The 20,914-nt window shown below is 42.7% G+C and overlaps 3 protein-coding genes across 4 annotated transcripts in view; 2 read left to right on the forward strand and 1 right to left on the reverse strand.

Moving 5' to 3' along the window:
• LOC139908023 (nuclear receptor coactivator 3-like) overlaps positions 1–20,914 on the forward strand; it is a 192,069-nt gene that overhangs the window by 138,314 nt on the left and 32,841 nt on the right. The window lies entirely within an intron of this gene.
• On the forward strand, positions 3,549–10,493 carry ddx23 (DEAD (Asp-Glu-Ala-Asp) box polypeptide 23). Of its 2 annotated transcripts, none has more exons than XM_078288339.1 (17): positions 3,549–3,612; positions 4,182–4,339; positions 4,515–4,640; positions 4,828–4,921; positions 5,020–5,085; positions 5,173–5,311; positions 5,418–5,551; positions 5,884–5,996; positions 6,119–6,262; positions 6,438–6,663; positions 7,080–7,225; positions 7,353–7,530; positions 8,052–8,294; positions 8,408–8,559; positions 8,680–8,788; positions 8,929–9,103; positions 9,460–10,493. In XM_078288339.1, the coding sequence occupies exons 2-17, from the start codon at positions 4,182–4,184 to the stop codon at positions 9,681–9,683; spliced, it is 2,427 nt and encodes an 808-aa protein (XP_078144465.1). In that variant the 5' UTR covers positions 3,549–3,612; the 3' UTR covers positions 9,684–10,493. The 2 variants fall into 2 exon arrangements, with proteins under 2 accessions (XP_078144465.1, XP_071750672.2); XM_071894571.2 differs by lacking the exon at positions 3,549–3,612 and adding an exon at positions 3,655–3,673.
• On the reverse strand, positions 13,540–20,626 carry LOC139908006 (voltage-dependent L-type calcium channel subunit beta-3-like). Its single transcript, XM_078288492.1, has 14 exons — positions 20,585–20,626; positions 18,471–18,590; positions 17,900–18,022; positions 17,661–17,776; positions 17,453–17,526; positions 17,305–17,324; positions 17,033–17,110; positions 16,673–16,731; positions 16,419–16,519; positions 16,156–16,307; positions 15,352–15,447; positions 15,068–15,238; positions 13,815–13,917; positions 13,540–13,763 (listed from the first exon to the last, which is right to left on the reverse strand). The coding sequence occupies exons 1-14, from the start codon at positions 20,624–20,626 to the stop codon at positions 13,540–13,542; spliced, it is 1,479 nt and encodes a 492-aa protein (XP_078144618.1).

The raw sequence follows: 20,914 nt of genomic DNA on the forward strand, positions 1-20,914 counted from the left end.
TCCATTGGAAGCCAATGTAGGAAGGCTAAAATACAGCTGATGTGGTTTCTCCTCTTGATGGCCTTATAAAAGCTAAACACGCATATCATGTCATATCTGTGCCAGCCAATCATGAAACCCCCGGAAGAGCTGTTTCTAGGGCTGCTCAACTGCCATATATGGTGATCAGTGGAGCCATTTCCATGTTATGTGTTATGGATCTCAAGTGCTTTGACCACAAGAATGGACCCTAAACAAGATCCTCCAATATTGATCTGACTCTGGGTGTTATCAATAGGCAGCTGTTAGTGATCAGAATTAGGTAATAGCCGCCATTACACAACTTTGGCTGAAAGCGGTTCAGCTTCTGGACTTTAAAGAATCGTTAGCGGCCTGTGACCCATACAAACTATAAGTTGGTTGGAAAAAATGCATATACAGCAACTGAGTCAGGGTAAAATTTCAATTGTACTGTATTGGAAAGTCACATGTGTACCATCTGGTTTCTGACCCACTAGAAGTCTAATTTGCCTGTTTAGCCAAAGGAAATATAAAGGTTTCCTCTCACATTATTTAAAAAGCATAAAAATGTTTCCCAGGTGTGATTATTATATCCTCTTGTTATATCCTTGGCCAAATTATAAACTAAAAGACTAGTGCCCACGTGGTTGAATGGACTTCTGTGCTTACCTGGCAAACCTTCCATGTATTGTGCCTGGATGTGTTTGGCTCGTGTCACGCTGTCACATTTCTGACTGTTTTTTTTAGAGACACCAAAAATAATGAAGCTGTCTGGGAGGAAAATTATGACAGAGTGATGATGAATAATATTTGAGCTCGTACTCAATCCTCACTCGATGCTTATTAGCTAGGGGCAAGTGTAGACACATAGCATGAGCTCCTCGCCAGACTATTCATTTTGTGGCAGAAGTAGGGTAGTCATAGCAACAGTAAAGTGAAAAAGTATTACGAGTGTGTGTGTTTGTGTGTATGTGAGGTACGTCAGGGCTTGGCAGAGACACAAAATGTCACGGGCATTGAATGGGAAAAAAAGAGAAAAAAACACCATTGATATGTTCAATGTATGAAGCGCTTTTCCAACATGTCTGATGTCAAACTGTTTTCAGAATTCAATTTGAAATAAATCATGCACATCCACAACTAATTCTTCAGTTATGATAAAACACAACACACACGCATCATGCTTCCCCTAGTTACAGTAAAGAAATTCAACCTTATTTAAACCACATGTACATTGCATTCTCCATGTTACTGTTCTCTTGCAAATGAATGCAGTCATGAAAATGGATAACTTCAGATTTTGTGTTTTATCATTGACCAATGCATATTTGTGAATACTCTTGTACTCTCTCAGAAAATAGCTCATACAGCATGAAAGAAACAACTAAAAGTGATTAGTCAACTAAAACGGTCATAGTTCAATCAGTTAGTCCAGTCTTTCTCAAACGTATGGCAGGTGACAGCTGCCCATTTTTTGGCATGTTGTTAAGGTGGTTTCTCTCTGTTCCCTAATATTAGTTGCAGTTGGCCTTGAAGATTGTTATACTATATCTGTGCCAGTCCTTGAGACAAAATGACAACTGTTTAGCCTGCAGGAGGAAAAAGATTGAGAGGAGGCAACCCTAAAACACATTACACAATTTTCCTCTCTTTCTTATGGACATAATGGCTGTTTGCTCAGCAGTGGTTATGTGATGGAAGGAATTCAAATGATTCATTTCACTTCAGTCGCAGCTTTCATCCTGAGCCTTTTATCCTAACTTGTCTAGAATTGCCCAACGCAAGCTAATGAGGGAACATTTCTTCTAGAGAGAGAAACAAAGAAACGCTGATGAATGACTGAACCCAGTATATACAGTATACTAAATCAGACTGGTCAACAAGGCCGTTGTTTTCTTCCCCAGTCTCTTGCCTCTTTCTTTCTTTTTTGTAGCATCAACTTTGATCTGTTCCTACTGAAACTGTTTCACCTTCAGAACTGCTCCATAAATCTCTCTTGATCTCCCTGTGGATGAAGAGGCAGGTCCAGAATACGAATCAGCACCTCTGTTAACACCAAGCCAATCATACTCAAGCATGGCTGCATCCAAAATGTGTTTTATCTGCCCGCACGAGCATGTGCACACACACACACACACACACATAGAGACACACAAGGGAATTGCTTGGGTTACAGGAAAAACATAGTGTAGTCTCTGCATGAACAGCGCTTCTTGAATGTTAATCTGCTGCAGAAGCTTGGATTTTAAGTGGTAATGAGCAAAGAGACCATATAGCCCTGAATTTAACATCTCAACACTGATCACCAAAGAGACTTAGAATTGATTTTAATATTTTACTGATCACATTTAAAGCACGGCTAGGATTGAGGTTTTGCCATCAGGGCCTGTAAATGTGGGACTTGGGCTAGCTAATATTTTAAATCACCTCTTCAAATGCTATTTTATAGATTTTGCCCAGTTTTTTAATCTTGTGTTGTTTTATATGCTTTTTATTATTTCTTATCCACTTTCTCTTTTGAATGTATTTCCCAATTCTCGTTTTTTTTTTAATTGATTTTTTTTTTTTTTAACATATTTTACTTGCCTTTAATGCCTTTTTATAAAGCAATTTGTGAAGTCTTATTTTAGATAAATGCTACATTAATAACGTTTCTTCTTATTATCATTATGGACTGAAAAAAGACTAATAGAAAGAAAGAAAGAAAGAAAGACTCTTGTTTGGCTCCAAATGGCCTATAGAGCAGATCACCCTTTAATCAGAGCATTTACATAAAACTACCTTCAATCATGTAGAGAGCCATTAACTTTCCAGAATCTGCTGACTAGTACTCTCTGGCAAGGGGGCGTGGGAGTGATAACTTAGTGAGATGGGGTGATGCAGACAGACACAGAGACTCATGAGGTGCAGTAATTTCAGACTGAAGAGATGGATAACAGGGGCCAGCTATGGAAAAGCATCCCAAATCAAGATTTACTCAGATTCCATACAAAATAGTGCAATTGAAATGTCAGTTGATAAATGCTGAATAGATGTCTTTCCATCAGCCACCCCACATTTAGGTGCTTGGTGTGGCAAACAAGAGGTTTAAGGTTTTGTGTTACTCTGTTTTATTGCCTAAAAAGGTATCATATGCCAAAGAAACAATGTCTATGGGATTTTGATTGTTTTCTTTCTTTAAGTTTAATTGACCATTCTGTCACTTATGTAACGTTTTAATTTGTCAAATCTAAAAACCCACATACTTCATATAATATTGAAACTTCTATAAAAATGTTGCTAGAATCAACATTAAAAGTTAGTACCGTGCTAACTTGTAACATGCTTGCCACCTTGTGCCTGAAAGGGAATATAGCAGGGATATAGTCGGACTCAGAAAATTATTTTTGGACAGGCACTTAGGTGTTCATGTACCAAACAATGGGGGCCCTGAGAAAAAGTCTTCATTTTGTTGGGAAGTGTAGTTTAAATAATCTTTGACGCCGCTCCGCACTGAACCCTCAGCACTACGATTCCCACAAATCCTGTCTCGCTTCAGCTCGTGTCGGGCAATATGGCGTCTTCTTGAAACGAAGACAAATCGCTGTAGTGTTTTGTTGACAAGTTATCAAGGTATGTGTTTACATGTTTTGTAATGCTTTTTTCCACCAAGATAATTTATGATCCGTATGAGGTTTGCACGAATATGTTTTAAGTTTTGTATGTTTGGGCAGGCGTTTGCTATTTTTGAAGAAATTTAGCTTGCTTGCTAGCTCGTTAGCTAACGCAGAGCGCTAGCTTGCAGGCTGCACCCCACAGTTTGAGTGAGTTAAGTCAGCTACGTTTACTTTACTACGTTCACTTAGTACACTCATGTTGCAGAAGTTAGTTTGTTATGTTATGTTAATGTTGTTATGTTAATTACTCCTAATCTGACAAGTCGTGTTTTCTAAACATTGCTGATGAAGTTTGATATGGAAACAGAACAACCCAGAAGCTTTATCAGAAGGCTAACTTTGCTGCCTGACAACGAACGTTAACTAGCAGCATTTAAAACTGCAGATAGTTTCCTTCACCCGGTGTCCTCAAGAAACACGGTATTTCCTAACTGTCAAAACAAGAAGCGGATAGGCCAAGACCCTTCCGGAGAAGAGCAGACATCGTCTTGACAGATTTAACTCACAACTACTCTCTGCTTTCAGATGGCAGGCGATTCTACCGACAAGAAGGATGCTGAATCCTCAGGGACCAAGGACAGAGAGAGGAAACGCAGCCGTTCACGAGACAGAGATCGTAAAAGCCCTCCTATACGCAAACGCCATCGATCCCGTGAACGGAACCGGTCTAAATCTCCAGACAGGTTGCTAAACTGATCAGTAACTAAGGACACAAACCCATCTACAAGACTAGACTAAGCTCTGACTGTTATGTTTCGTGTTGACTTCTTGAGATCGAGTATATTTTGAATACTCCATGACCAAGCTTCAGTTTGCCTGTTGTTGATTGTATTTTGTTTGTATCTATCTTCTTCTCAGAGACCGTCGCATGAAAGACAAGGAGAGAGACAAAGAGCGTGACAGGGATAAGGACAGAGAGAGGAGCCGTAAGGACCGAGATAAGGACAGCCATCGACGTGATAAGGATCGCGGCAAGAAGTCCAGGTGTGTGTGTGTGGGGGGGGTCGGACCGCTGCAATACACAGCTCTGTGAGATGGGGAGCTTTGTGAGCCAATGACATTCATTGACGTGATGCCATTACTAGTGTAGTTAATGTGTTTTTACTACACTGTTTTTTTTGCTTGTGGTTGATTACACCTGTTCAATACAAGTTCTCACTCCTCTTTAAAGAAGTACATCACCCAAGTCGAAGGATTCGAGGCTAAAGAGAGAGAAGGATATAAAAGCAGAAGATGATGAAGATGAAAAAAGGAAGAAAGAGAAGGTATGGTTTGGTTTGGGTTCAGCTGAATCTCCCATAGCAGTGCATTGTTTCTTTGGATGTTAGTTTGAGTCTTTTGGTATTTTGTTGCTTCCTTGCAGGTCCAGCCACTGTCTCTGGAAGAGCTTCTTGCCAAGAAAAAGGCAGAGGAGGAAGCAGAGGCAAAGGTGAGAAGTCCCTTTAGATGTACTGTTTGTTTCCTTTTCAGACCAAGATTCCTATTCCCTTACTCGTTTTTATTTTGCCCTCCTCAGCCCAAGTTCTTGTCCAAAGCGGAGCGAGAAGCCGAGGCTCTGAAACGGCGTGAACAGCAGACTGAGGAGAGGAAGAGGATGATCGAAGAGGAGAGGAAGAAGAGAAGGATGTTCCAAGAAACGGGAAGAAAAATGATGGGTGCGTGTCAGGCTCTGAGGATCACGTCTGGTTGTTTTAGTCGTGGACAGTCTGCATGTTGCTAAAGAAGCGTCTGTTTACCCTGACTGACATCTGTGTGTTACAGAGGATCCCCAGGAAAGAGACAGACGAGAGCGGAGAGAACGGATGGAGCGAGAGAACAATGGAAATGAAGAGGATGATGGACGACAAAAGATCAGAGAGGAGAAAGATAAAAGCAAAGAACTCCAGGCTATCAAGGTTCGTCTTGAGAGAAACTGTGTGATTGCATAGATCGGATGTAATGGTGGTTGCAACTGACAATATGAGATGTTGTACAGGTTTGCTTTTCTTTGACTCTTGGTGTGTTTTGGTTGATGGTAACTGATATTTACAAGTTGTTATGTGTGACTGACCTGTTACCTTTTGCTATGGAAACATGCAAACATCAATTATAATGATATTGACCTTCTATGATTCCTAAAACATGATCAAACCACATGCATCAAGAAAACAACAGTCGAATAACACAGTTGAATTTGCTAAATGTAATGTGATTTTCACAAGCAGCACTACACTGTTGATCTTTTCAGGAGCGTTACCTGGGCGGGATCAAGAAACGTCGACGAACACGCCACCTGAACGACAGGAAGTTTGTCTTTGAGTGGGACGCTTCTGAAGACACTTCGATCGACTACAACCCAATGTGAGTCAGCACGCACACACTGTGTCATTTGAACATTCGCTTGTTTCATTTAGGCAAGGATTTGTATTTTGTGAGGATCGCTACTATTCAAACCAACCTAAAGTTGCCCATTCCTCTCCCAGTTACAAAGAAAAGCATCAGGTGCAGCTGTATGGACGCGGCTTCATCGCTGGCATCGACCTGAAGCAGCAGAAAAGAGAGCAGTCACGTTTCTATGGTGACCTGATGGAGAAGAGGCGCACGCTGGAAGAGAAGGAGCAAGAAGAGTGAGTAACGCAGACACTGTAGAAATGATCAGCCCTGTCTATGGCTTTCAGGACTTTGAATTGACTCACTCCCTGCACAACACCACTTCACTCCGTCTGACTCAACAGTCGACTGACAGTTACCCCTGTCCCGCCCCCACCCCACCCTCCAATCCCCTTTCCCTTCTCCTCCCAGGACAAGATTGAAGAAGGTGCGCAAGAAGGAAGCCAAGCAGCGCTGGGACGACAGACACTGGTCTCAGAAGAAGCTGGATGAGATGACGGACAGGGACTGGCGTATCTTCAGAGAGGACTACAGCATCACCACCAAGGGAGGAAAGATCCCGAACCCCATCAGGAACTGGAAGGAGTACACACTGCCCCCGCACATCCTGGAGGTCATCGACAAATGTGGATACAAGGTCAGCTTTCTGAGTCACCATGCTGAAGTTTTCATGAGAGGGATACAGAGTTGGGGAGATCTGCTCAAGAGAATTTGATTCTAATTGGGTTTTTGTATCTTTGAAAAGTAAATAAACCTAACTAAAGTGCTATTCCCCAGTGAGAGACAGGCTGCTGTTTGAGTTTGAACAGTTAACGTAACTCGTGCACTGTAACGTGTAACGTGTTTTTCATTGAAATATCAAGGCTAAATCTATTTTCCTTGATGCCGTTGTTTACCTATGTAGATGCAAGAGTTTAGGAGCAATATGCCCAGATTTCCCCCCCCATTTGACCAACAAAGTGAAATGTTTACATGCGCTAAATTTTCCTACTGTTGTTGGGTTCAGTGAATTGATTGCTCACTTGTTGTTTTTTTTCTCTTCTTTGAATCCAGGATCCCACACCTATTCAGAGACAGGCCATTCCCATTGGTTTACAGAACCGTGACATCATTGGTGTGGCTGAGACAGGTAGCGGTAAAACCGCTGCTTTCCTCATTCCCCTACTGGTCTGGATTACCACCCTGCCAAAGATTGACAGGCAAGACGACCTAGGCTATAATATTCACGCATAATGGCGCCAATAATGTCCCATTCCATTTTCAATCTTAATATTTGTCATACTCTTGAACTTGTATCCCATCTTACTTGCATACTTGTTCTTGCAGGATTGAAGACTCTGACCAGGGTCCCTATGCTGTCATCCTGGCTCCTACCCGTGAGTTGGCCCAGCAGATTGAAGAGGAGACCATTAAGTTTGGTAAACCGCTTGGCATCCGCACAGTGGCTGTGATTGGAGGAATCTCCAGGGAGGACCAGGGCTTCCGTCTCAGGATGGGCTGTGAGGTGAGACATATTCAACATGTGCACCAGTGTTTCTTGGTGGAGTAGAAAGGCCTCTGAAACGGCAATTAACCTGATACTGTTCCTCTGACACACAGGGTCCGAAATTACCAGGTGCTAAATGCCAATAAAATTTGTCTTTAGCGGATAGATCAATAAGGGTCTCCTGTGACACTGGCCGCTAAATTTTTTGAGATGATAACATTTGAATGCCTCGGTTATATTGAGTTCTGTTGCACTTCATGATGACTTACAAACTTGCTGAAAAGGGGTAGGGTGAAATATTTCTATGAAAAAAGTATATTATTACTTTTGGCTGGTAAAAATGACTCTTAGCAGGTATTTAGCCCTTGGCAGTTCAGCCAAAAAGTTAATTTCAAACACACACAAAAAAAATACAAGAGGTGCAGGTAGCTCTTCTAAACAGGTAGGCCCACCCTTCCTATACATTTACAGAGCTACACTGATATGCGCACATGAAAAACACACATATACACCAACTGTATGTTTTCCCTCTGTGACAGATTGTGATTGCCACTCCTGGTCGTCTGATCGACGTGTTGGAGAACCGCTACCTGGTCCTGGGCCGCTGCACCTACGTGGTCCTTGATGAGGCTGATCGTATGATTGACATGGGCTTTGAGCCTGACGTCCAAAAGATTCTAGAATACATCCCAGTGACCAATCAGAAACCAGACACGGACGAGGCAGAGGACCCCGAGAAAATGATGATGAACTTTGAATCTGGAAAACATAAATACAGACAAGTATGTTCATATGACAAACATTCACAAACAACATTTACAAACCAGATTGTTCTCTAGTTGCTGTAGGTGTGTTCATTGTATTTCTAAACTCTGTGTATTATTGTGTCTTGCAGACGGTCATGTTCACAGCTACTATGCCTCCAGCTGTGGAAAGACTGGCCAGGAGCTACTTGAGACGTCCTGCTGTGGTTTACATCGGCTCTGCTGGCAAACCCCATGAGAGAGTCGAACAGAAGGTCCTGCTCATGTCAGAGGGAGAGAAGAGGTAAGACGGACACAAACACACTCTCACACACAAGCACACACTGTAAACCCCAAATCAAGTAGCCTATCTCTGTGAAATTGTCACTAATTACTGAGCCGTCTTGGATTGTGTGTGGTGCAGGAAGAAGCTGCTGGAGGTTTTGGCACGTGGCTTCGAGCCTCCCATCATCATCTTTGTCAACCAGAAGAAGGGTTGCGATGTGCTGGCCAAGTCTCTGGAGAAGATGGGAGTAAGTCACTCTGGACTAGACTCTGTTAGATATCTGTAAATGAATTGGATTTCCAGATTGCTGAAAATACACAGCAAAATTTTAACCTCAATCTTTTGTCTCTTCTCTTCTCCCCTCTCTCTTTCGCTTACTTCACCCAGTACAATGCTTGCACGTTGCACGGTGGCAAAGGCCAGGAGCAGAGAGAGTTTGCGCTTTCCAATCTCAAGGCAGGAGCCAAAGACATCCTGGTGGCCACAGACGTGGCTGGTCGAGGTATCGATATCCAGGACGTCTCCATGGTGCTTAACTACGACATGGCCAAGAACATTGAAGGTAAGAGGCCTTGTGCTCTGGCTCATGGCTGAGAGCTGCAGTGGTTTTTTTAATATTATGGTTTTCTTTACCTTGTAGATACTAAGTTATGCTAGAAGTTATATTATAAGCTATAAGTTATTTGTTGAATGAAAACAAGAGTATTGTTTCTAGGAATCCATAAATATATAAATCACTGTATGCTATTTGATGGATTCTTTTATCCAAAGTGACTTTCATTTCTAAATTTAGAAGGGGGGCCCTAGTGGGACTGTTGGTGCTCTGCTGTACCCTTGTGTTCTTCCTCGTGTTATTCCTTCACACCGGCGAGAAACTAATATTCCCCTCTTCTCCCCCTACCTACCTCCGCCCTGCAGACTACATCCATCGTATCGGTCGTACGGGTCGTGCTGGTAAGAGCGGTGTGGCAATGACCTTCCTGACTAAAGAGGACTCGTCGGTGTTCTACGACCTGAAGCAGGCCATCCTGGAGAGCCCGGTGTCCACCTGCCCTCCGGAGCTGACCAACCACCCCGACGCCCAGCACAAGCCCGGAACCATCCTGACCAAGAAGAGACGAGAGGAGACCATCTTCGCCTGACATACCAAAGCTCTTCCTGTACACCCTGGACCCTACGCAGTAAACACACACGCACACACACCGGGATTTCAGACTGTTTTATCATATTCCTCCCTTATATCCATACAGAAGTATGCATTTCTCTGTTTTACACTCTGCATTTGGTCTTTGTGTTGTATATCTTCTGTTCTCTCTCCTCTTGCCTCCAAATGCTGTCAATGTCAACATTTCAATGTCTTCAGGCCAGTCTTTGGGTAATACTCTTCTTCTCTGGCCTAAAAAGGGCATATATAGTGTTGGTGTAGAAATCAGACCATTGTTTCTGGATGGATGGTGGGGATGGAGGCTCAAAGGTGGGGAGTTCAAGTCGCTGTATGTGGATTTGGCTGTTTTTACACAGTTCAAAGATGCATAAAAGTGGACTCGATGGTGGATGTTTATGTTCTTACGAACAGGAGTGCTGGTCCAGGATCACTGAGCAGGAGCCTGAATATTCTCATTCATACCGGCCCTGGAGATGTAACTGTTAGATCTGCACTCTGAAATGTTTTAGAAATGCTGTCCTTCCATAGACAGTCAGTTATCCAATGTGATAAATACCAGCCAAGATGTGAGCATAGACAAGCGGTAGTGCGATGTTGTGTATTTTTAAATTTTCAGTTCCCATATTTTGAGTTTCCTGACTGTTTAAAGAGACCAATAAGATAAGAAGTGTTTTCTCAGACAGCCATTATTTTTGATTCAGTCAGATGCTTCTTCAGAGTAAATTGTAACACACTGTTGTTTTAAACATTAACATTTGTATGAAGTGAATACAGCAAATTTGAGAGATGTCTGCGTCTGTGTCTCCTTATGCCATCACTGTCTCGATATGGTGTGACACGTGAATAACTTACTCATGATCCACTTTGTTAGCGTTGTAGACAGCACATCACAACCGGAAGGGCTTTTTTTTACCTCTTTGTTGTGCCAAATGTGTGCATATCTGACCATTCAGATTTTGATAGACAACTACTGGCAGCCACTCATGAGTCTGTTGAAATAATCAGTAGTTGGATATTGACATCCATATTCTGTGCAGGTGTCCATAACCCCTGTGTGTGGCTCTACGCTGACCAAAGTAAATGTTTGAACAGATAATATTGGAGCTGATAGAACAAAACTTTTGTAAACGAGCACCGTGAGCACCGAGCAGCATCTGTGAGTTCATCGTACTCACAGATTTCCAATTGAGTGCATTGCAGTGAAACACAAAAGGACCCCAACAATATTAAAAGTACATAAAATGTCATGTTTATTTCACTTAAGTCATATTTTACTTAGCATTGTAAATCTATTTTCAAATAGAAAGCATTCTATACAGCATCAGGCAGGAAATGTCTCAGTTTTTACACATTTGCTATCTCTTTTGATAAATAGAGGGAAGAGGCGTGTTGGGTCACGCTAGCACGCTGTGGTAGTCCGGTGGATACATGGTTATATTTAGTGCAGTTATTGCATTACAAAGCAACCATCCCAAAAAAAAAATAGTGCAATTTTTTTTTTTTCTTCTACTTACACAAAAGAGGAAGTCCAGATGGTCTAAGGCGTTTTAAGTTTTTCAATGTTAGGCTTAGTATTGCATACAGAATAAGACAGAGGAAACTAAATTATAACCCTTGTAAAAATTGTGCTTCATAAATCGAAAAACCTCAACTTTTTTTTTATCAATTACTAAATTGGTCCGCTTTGAAAAACATACTCTGCCAAAATACAGTGAAAATAGCTAATTAGTGAACTAAGACATGCAGGGCTTCATGGAATAAGTCACTCATTCCTTTCTCACATAAATTCAAAAATGTTTTTGATCCGGGGTAAGAAATAGAGAACGTTTTTAGAGTGATTTAAAAGTGCGTCAACCAGTGTCCATCCATCTATCCACCCAATATTGTGGAAAAACCTCCCAAATTTCATATTTTATTGATAAATAATTTGATGCATTCTGCTCATTTCTTTTTTTTTTTCTTTTTTAAGCTTGATTCAATTTAAGAGTATTGGTAGTGGAGGGGTGAATTGATGCATTTCACAGAGTGAATAGCCCCAAAGACAAGACTATCACTACAAGACAAGGAGAATCAGAATCAATGCATTACTAAAATACTTAACTGTAAAAAGAAACAATCAGGATTCATGCAACACTTGCATAGATTTTTTTGTTTTTTCATTTTTTTCAATCATGCTGTGATATTTTTTTTTCTTCCAAAATATACAGAACACTAGATAAAGATACCTGTGAGACATGGAAGCAGTAAACCAGTAGTTCCAAAAGCCAGCTCCTATCAACCCTGTATGAACAGAAGCAGGTCACTGCTCATCGGCATCGCCTCCAACTCATCATCGGCTCATGAACTAGCGGTGCAGGAACAGAATGACATCATGTCACAGTTGCTACAGCTGTGAGTCCTTTAGGAACACAATAGAAATACAGAGGACCGCACCACACGTTCTTTACATGGAGTGATGAGTGTGTGACTGGTGGGACTTGCCTTCACAGGGACACCTGAGGATCTGCCTTGGTAAAATCTGATCAGTGCTCGACTGTAAAACTGCAGCACACACACTTAACGCAATGTTAGGCAAAGGTGCATACGGCGTGAGATCAGTGTCGGGACTGTGAGTGTATGGATGCTACAATCAGTAACGTGCTACAATCGAATTACAGGACAATCTGTTGGGTTGGAAACACCAGGTGGTGCTAGAGGTGCAAAGGCATGCAAGCTTACATTCTCTGATGCCTGGATCTGAAGAACTGGATGTGCTGCATGTGTTTGTGCATATGAGAATGAGTGGATGTAAACAAGCAGTTTGGCAAATAATTTCTCCATCAAAACTAACATTCCCTTGTTAATTGTGTTTACATTCTCTGTGCCCATTTAGACTTTTATAGGTGTTTGAGTGATATGTGCAATAGCAAAGACAAGTGATGCCCAGGAATGTAAGTGACATTGATAGTGTACTGCAGCTTCATACATCTTACTTGCATTGTAATAATTTATAGACTCATCATCATATATGTGCCTCTCCCAAATGCCATTCACCATCTTAAGAGTATAAACTATCTTGATTGAAAACATGGCAACATTTCTCTGAAACAACGAACAAGTCCATACTAACAAAATCGATCAAACAAATAAATAAAATAGCAATGAAACAAAACCAGGTGCCCATTCAATATATACATTATATTCAAATGCATTACTATTTCCCATAATGGATTCAACAGTAGACATTCCTACGTTTTGTTTATCCGTAAAGATCATTCAGTTCCTGTTCTGACGTCAATGTGCAAATAGTCTTAAAATAATCATATTCATACATGCAATAGTAAAGATAGTTAAAAGTCTTAGGAATTTTAAGGCCAGTATATGAGACATCCTACAATAGAGAAACCTTAGGCAAAGCAGCTAAAGTTTGAGTTTGCGTACAGCTGGTAGCCTGAAACCTTTCCATTGCAGAGTTGAGTAGCCCTGTTGACTTTTTACGCAATCTGAATTACACGACCCTAGAGAGGTCAGGACGTCCCCTCGGTTTAGATAGAGTTAAAACTGGGAGTCTGGAAGATTGTGATTGTAAATAATAAACACTTCTTTAAAAATAGACCTAGAGTTGTGTACTAAATAAATTGGGCACTATGTTTCTGTTTGTTTTTGAGGCCAACTACGATTGACTTGTTACAGTTTGGAACTGATAGGGGGGGAGTGGTGTGAGAAGTGGGTGTGTTTTATCTCTAAATCATGGGGTTTGGGAACCTACTACATTTTGCCCGTTACAGTCGGAGGGCCAGGGGGTGAACATGGGATCTCAGTGCTCATCTGGAGGCCAGGGGCGCCCTGGTTCCTCAGTAGTTGTCTCGGGGCCAGGGGCGGCTGCGCTGCCGGTTGTTCCTCTGGTTGTGGCCTTGCTGAGCGTCGCGTTGGAGCAGCCTGTCCTGGGACTCGTGCCCGTTGGCACTGTGGGCATTGCCCGTGTGCCCACGGTGAGGGGGGTACATGTCTCTGTAGGTGCGAGCATGGCAGGGTGACGCATACTCATCCTCCTCTTCTTCTTCTTCTTCTTCTTCCTCTTCTTCTTCCTCCTCCTCTTCCTCCTCCTCGCCCCCCCTGTGGCACGGGCTCCCCCTCCGGCCACGAGACAGGGAGTCGCTGGCCTCGTCAGACGGCATGAGACTGTCCTGCTCCAGGGGGGAGTGGGCCTCCTCGCCTGGCTCCTCCTCCTCCTCCAACTCCACCCCCTCGTGAGGCTGCGGCTGGTTCTTGTTCTGGTTCTGGTGGGGGTTTGGTGTGGTGATGGAGAGACGGAGGCAGAGAAAGGAAGAGGGGGAGAGAGGAAAAGGAGAGCTCCGTCTCAGAAAACCAGGCCAACATCCAAAAGTAGTCTCCTCCTTTCTGCTAACTTCTTTTTTAAACGGCACACACAGACGGTTTCCCTTCCAAAGCTAGTATTCATAGACACACAGCAAACAAATATATATAATACTACAGACACTGAACAAAGGGAATGCCAGTGAAACAGTTCAATGGATGGTCAGGGGATTAATCTCGGACACATCGGAGACATAGTGTAAACTCTGCATATAGTTCCAGTGCAGAAATCTAAATAATGACATTGTTTAAGCATTTATCATGTCATTAATTAGCATTTTCATTCAAGACAGCATTATGTGCCACTGTGAGAGGGTGCGCCATTCACAAAGCATGCTTGGTAAAGGATCAACCTCTAATTAAAATAAACGATAATAGTCCATTTTGTCAATTGTCATTTCAAACAAAATATTAATTGCATGATGTTTTTCAATCAGAAACCATATCCTGAGCTAAACTGCTTTGTGAATTTTCTCCCAGAAAGCTTGTAGAGCAGTGTTGATTCACTAGAGACCATCAACTAAGGAAAAGGAGGCAGGATGCAATAAAGATAAACACATTATCCTTTATATGGTGAGATTCTAATGAATAAACGAAGAATGCTGTTCATTCACTGGTCTCATCCTTTGTGTTTGGTACAGAGTGGAGTTGGGAAGTGTAAGAGGGGGTTGTTGGGGTTGAGAATGCATATATATGTATATATAAACCCTACTACTCACCCCATTTTGTAAGCGATCATTCAATTAATTCCTGTGTTTCAGAAAACTGCAAAAATGTTAAGCATGGATGAGTGAGAGGACAGACAGACAATTGGAGACAATTACATCAAAACACAGGAGTGAGAATCTGAGATGGGAAGAGCTGGTAAGGACAGTGACAACATACAAGACGTTTCAAAATAAGATTCCTACTTAAGGGTCTAAAAACAGTATTCAAATCAGACATACAACTTATTTCTGCCTTAATTGCTCCCTTTGCCTTTTTGACCAATGAAGACAAGCTCACCTGTAGGCTAGAGATGGCGGAGGGCGGGGTCATCAGACTCTGCTCCAATAGGGGATTAAGAGGGGTGGTGCCAGGGAGATGAGTGGCACGCCAGTAGACCTCTAGGTATTCAGCCAAATGCTCACAAGCATCTTCCAATTGGTTCTCATCCAAAATGACATCAAACATATCCTACGAATGAACAGTAGGAAAAAAATACCGTCAGAGTCCTAATTAAATTACATTATTTCACTGGGAATTATGGAACATTTGGCTAGAAATAGAAGTGTCATTACTTCACTCACAGGGGGGCACTGGGAAAGTTTGTCCGCAGCCATCATCTGCACATTCAAGTGCTTGCTCTGAGACTTCCCCCTGGATTTGATCAGCCTCTGGAGCACCTGAGAGAGGGGTACAGATGAGGTCAAAGGTCAACAATGAGAAAAAGAAACAAAGCCTAAACCCACCCGCTGACAAGATAATACTTGAATAGAATACACTAGAAAAACATTCATGTCCTCATTGAGGTGACTTGTTTTGCAGCTTATAAACAGCTACAGTAGACACGTAACACGTATTTCAACTTTCAGCACATAATCACATCACATGGTGGAAAAAAGTGGAATCACCTTTAAAATACAAAAATAAAATGCATACTGTGCAGTAATAATACAGTTTCAGAGTTTCAGTGCTTTTAGGTGACATGCACATATCAAGATAATGTACATACTATAAAGTACATACAATATAACATGTACATGTCCAGTTGAAGTGCATACTATGAAGTGCACACCCCATAATGTAGCACCATATTTAACTGCAGAATATTTCAAAACATCATGAGCTAAATCATTTAAAAGTAGTAATGATCAAAATAAAAACAAGCAACCTAAAAAAATGCAAGCAGCCTCAGAGTTCAAGTGCATTATTGTTTATAGTATGTAGGACTGGAGTGCATTAAATAGCTGTTTTTATGGCTCCAGCTTATCTCCACTGTCTATTTAACTGAGTAATGGCAGAAGGGATGAATGAGTTTCTGGTTCTATTTGCTTTAATCTCCTGTTCTATTTGTTTTAGTTTAGCGATGTGAGCGAGGCGACCTCCTGTACCTTTGGTGAGGAGACTTTAACGTAGACCACGATGGGTGCGAGGGAGGTTTTGGCCAGTTGCGCAGGATGGTTGATGGTGTCCGCATCCAGAACCACCAGCTGCAGGGTCTTGGCCAGCTCAAATATCCTCTCGATCTCACTCTGCACCTCCGCTGCATAATACAGGTAAGACACAGGGGATTTCATAAGCTCAAACTCTGTGTTAGTTTTTTACCGTAGACCTGAGGCGTTTTATTTTTTTATGCTGACATGAGCAGGGTCACCTAGGCTGGAGCGAGTGTTGGATCTCTCCATGATGGGTCTTTTGTTCAGGACAGATCTCTTGGCTAGAGACAGGTCGGCAGTTACACGGGTGATTGAGATTCTGCAAAGGTCAGAAAAAGAATAATAAAACAAAATACAGTGAGAAAACTACGCTGCGGAACACTCTCAATTTACTGAAGATCTAACTTTAGGTATCTACTGTGTAAACTGTAGGGTGTAATACAGGGGTTATTTTAATAATCATTTTACTGACCTTCCCTCAAATCTGTGTTTCAGGAAGTCAAAAAGAGCTTTCTGCATCATGTCTGTCACCTGGGTGGGAGGATAGAGGGGAGAAGAGGAAATAAACAGGCTTGAGCCAAAACAGAAATCCACAAGATACAAAGAACACAGCATCTAAATATAGATGATCAAATTAAAGAATTAATTTTATGCTTTGGGTTGAACTCGTGGTCGCTGAGAGCTAAATCTGGGTTTGGCCGGCTGAGAGAGAGAGAGAGAGAGAGAGAGTGAGAGAGAGAGAGAGAGAGACTGCGGCAGCGTAGGAACAGTTTGAACAGAGAGAAGAGCGCAGAGCGAGGGACTGCTGGAGGTGAACGAGGGAGAGGCTGACCTCATAGCCCTTCAGCGACGGTCCCACGAGGACCACCGGCCTCATAGAGGGCACCACATCGTAGGGGGGGATGTGTTCCTGCCAGAAATAGGGGAGGACGAGGGGAGGAGGATGAAGAGCGGAGAGGGCAAGAGAGATGGGGGTTGGGTACAAGTGTTGGGCAATCAATCAAAGCTAAAAAAAAAAAAATGTCCCTTACAGTTAAAAGTCAAAAACAATTCATGCCGCGTTGATGCTCTCATCAGAAAGAGCTACTTTGGAGGGGGGCCTACCTGTTTTTGCTTCTGTTTAGCTTGTGAAAACAAAAAAAATCACAATCAAACGACAGAAAGAGATTAAAGACAGAGGGGGGGAAAGGTAGGTTAGGAAAGCGATTCAGTATTCCAGGGAAAGGAATGGTTCTGTGGTACTTACATTCACCTGCAGATGGCGGTGTGGTTCTCCAGCTCCCAGTCACCATGTCGCCTAGACTGGAGGAGTTACCCCCTGTTTTCCTGCAACACACAACATACAGTTAATCAAGCTTCTGAAAGGATGAAGTCAGTGAAATCCAGGGGATCTGAATACAAATCCTCTGAGAAGTTACCAACAAAAATAACTTGTTAGAAGTACAGAAGTATTAACTGACCTCTGTTTCTGCTCCTGTTTGAGTCTCATGGCCTCAAGTCGCAGAGGGCTGGGGATGAAGGCGATGTCTGCTCCCTCCTTCACCAGACGACCGATCCACCAGTCATTATTGTACTTCTGTTAAGTTCATTACGACAACACAACTTTACACTGCTGTCTGATCTGCCTTTTTAGAGTGCTAATCAGCACCACATAACATAACTCTAATCTATTTAAATGTTTCAATAAGTAGTCACTCACTTCTTTAATGTGCAGGAAGTCTTTGGCATCAAAATTGACTGCAGCTCCTTGGACAGGACAGTCCTCATCCAGAGCTCCACAGTAGCTCACATTTGTCTTCACTGCAAACGCTACAGGTTTGGACTGTAGCAACAATAAGGAAGAACAAGAAAAACACTAGTGGAAAACTAAATGGATGGAAACTAAAAAAAAAGGAAACAGATGGTCTGCACAAAAACACAGCATTGGCCTTTAATAGTGCAGACTTAACTTTTTTCTTTAACTGCAAAGTGACTTTGGAGATATGCACTCTTTGTTTTAGGTGTTTTTTTTTTCATTCTTTATAGAAAGTATAGGAAAGTAGAGAGGGACACAGAGTAGGTGAGACAAACAAAGGAAGCTCTGGTAGGATTCAATCCTAGGCCAGTTCAATCCTCTAGAGACACTCGTGGCTCCTGAGGAGAGAGACTTAATTACTCGACTTCCTCTGCACACCAACGCACTTTTAACCTGAAAATCCGTGTGAACCTGGTGGTCTTTCACTCAGAATAACACCGTTTAACCGTGTGTAGCAGTGTAATGAGCGCACTACCTTGGCTCTGTCGAGCTGTAGTTGTGCCTGGCGCTCGGCTTCACGCCGATACGCCTCGCGGTCCTCCTCCGCTGACAGGTCGGAATCCGACGGTCTACTGGTGTACGAATCAGCCGACCCCTAACAGGAGGAAGGGGGGGGGGGGGCAGACAGATAGAGAGATTCAGTATAGTATAGGAATAATTAATTTCATTAGTAGCATGAAGAATGAGCTTACGATCATCTAGTCATACTGAGATACTGAGGCATGCTGAGGTGAGGCAGATCTGCTTTTCTGTTTGGCTGTGTTGTCCTTTGTTTGGTGTCCTCACAGTGTGCTGCAGTGTGTGTGTGTGTGTGTGTGTGTGTGTGTGTGTGTGCAGGTGTGCATGCAAATGTGTGTATGTATTTGTGGATGCATTCATGTGTGTGCCTGTGTGTATGTACAACACAATGCCTTGCTCTCCCACACCAGCCATCTTCTGGTAGGCCAAATATAGCACAAAGGAGGCAACTGCTTCCTCTTCTCTCCTGCTTGGCCCCAATCCATTCCATCATCCCCCACAGTGCAGTACATATACATCCTTTACTCCCCTGTATATTCTCCAAGGACTTCTCCTCATTAGCAAAATATATGCTGGCTATCATTTTTCATTGTGAGCTGTTTTAGGACACAACCCAGGGATCGCTAGCACATTACGCTGAAAGCAGTCGATAAAGCAAACAAACAAAGAAACGTTTTACACCAAGAAAAACAGTGAAAATCACTCCGTAAGTACTGCTGCTGGCTATTATTCACAACCTCTAAGGAGACGTGCACAGGAATCATATGAGCCTTTAAATGGCTGTGTCATATAAGTTAAATTAATCATATCAGCCTTGGTTTTGCATTCAGACTTTTGCAAAAACAGTCAGCATGATGCTAATTTCCAAAGAGAAAAACACAAATATAAGAATATGAGGTGGTGTACTAGATGCAGTTTGGGTAGTGCGTGTGTGCGTACGTGCGTGTGTGTGTGTGTGTGTGTGTGTGTGTGTGTGTGTGTGTGTGTGTGTTGTGTCCGCTCTCCTATATTTGGTTCCTATTTGGCTTCTGTGAAGGAACTCAGTCCTGAATCTGTCAGCGCAGTGAAACGCTGCAGCAAACAAAGCCAAGTCGGACAAGAGAGAGACGAGAGACAGGAGACAAAAAAATCGAAAAAGAGAAGAATAGAATAAAAGAAGAGGAGAAGAGGAGGAGGAAGAGATAGAGGATAAAACACTGAGGAGCTTGACGAACCTCATAGGTAACTGCAGCGTTTCTAATACTTGTACACAGATGCTCAGACAAGCGAGCATATGCTTACATATACAGCAAGACTCTGGGGCAGTAGTTCAGTAAATAAAACAGCATATCATATAGTTTTCACTTTGGTTTTCGACTCCTCCAGAATGCAGCGACCTAGCCTTCGTCATCCATCATACCAACATATACAAATAAGTCCTCTAGAGGACCAATTAGCTATAGCACAGCAGAAGGAACTTCAGGCTCGAAATACACAAAAGTGCCCCGACGTGAACAACAGCCATCAACCTTTGCTCTCTCTGCACTGCTCACTCTCCACATTCACACCCCGAGAAAGACAAAGCGAACATCTCCGCTCGTTCTTTTTGTGTGTGTGTCTGTGTTAGATAACTAGATCTGATTTCCAGCACTCAAGCGCTCTGCAAGCCAACACTGCACCAGTGCCAGAGTAGTCAGCGCCTCACCGAGAGAGAAAAGGAGGGGGAGGAAGAATGGGATTGAGAGAGAGAGAGAGAGAGAGAGAAGGATGAATGCCGTTGACAAGATATACTGAAAAGAGAAAGATGGTTATGGGGAAGGAGACGTGAGTGACGGACGATCGGAGAGACGCGAGCGATACGGACGACTTAGACAATGAGATAAACTGAGGTTATCTCCAGAGGAAGATGAGATGAGAACAAAATAAAACGGGATGGAGGAGTGGGAGTGAGACCTAGACATCTACCCTCATCGCAGAAGAGAAGAAGAGAGGGAAACACAGCAAGGGAGCAAAGGACCGAGACCAAGAGAGAAAGAGAGAGGCACAGAGAGAAAGAGAGAGAGAGAGAGAGAGAGAGAGAGAGTTGCATACCTGGCTGATTAGGACGATAGCGCTAGAGCCTGAGAAAGACATGAAACTGAATGCTCACTGTAACAGCTCTACCTTCGCTGGGAAGGCACTCACACACACACACACACACACACACACACACACACACACAAGCAGACCAAAATATGGTGTTGGGCACGGGGAAAGGCATCAAGTCTGAGTGCTACTTAATGATGTTAGAGCATATGAGCTGCCTTCCTCTCCCTCCCTCTGTGACCATCACTTCTATGTAATAATTCATGCAATAATCAGAAACCGGTGTATAAGCAATGAACCTGAAGCTGAGTTGCGGAGCAGAGTGTAATAATGTGA

This window comes from Centroberyx gerrardi, chromosome 14 (genome assembly GCF_048128805.1).
Source record: "Centroberyx gerrardi isolate f3 chromosome 14, fCenGer3.hap1.cur.20231027, whole genome shotgun sequence".
Classification (NCBI taxonomy): domain Eukaryota; kingdom Metazoa; phylum Chordata; class Actinopteri; order Beryciformes; family Berycidae; genus Centroberyx; species Centroberyx gerrardi.

Bases quoted from the DNA above. Each gene is read 5' to 3' on its own strand.
- ddx23 (XM_078288339.1), top strand. From the start codon at position 4,182: ATGGCAGGCGATTCTACCGACAAGAAGGATGCTGAATCCTCAGGGACC. The intron at 8,560-8,679 runs GTAAGACGGACA...TGTGTGGTGCAG, and splicing joins ATGTCAGAGGGAGAGAAGAG to GAAGAAGCTGCTGGAGGTTT. The intron at 8,789-8,928 runs GTAAGTCACTCT...TACTTCACCCAG, and splicing joins AGTCTCTGGAGAAGATGGGA to TACAATGCTTGCACGTTGCA.
- LOC139908006 (XM_078288492.1), bottom strand. From the start codon at position 20,626: ATGTCTTTCTCAGGCTCTAGCGCTATCGTCCTAATCAGCCAG. The intron at 16,308-16,418 runs GTGACCCTGCTC...TGTATTATGCAG, and splicing joins CAACACTCGCTCCAGCCTAG to CGGAGGTGCAGAGTGAGATC. The intron at 15,448-16,155 runs GTACAGGAGGTC...CCCCTCTCTCAG, and splicing joins TTAAAGTCTCCTCACCAAAG to GTGCTCCAGAGGCTGATCAA.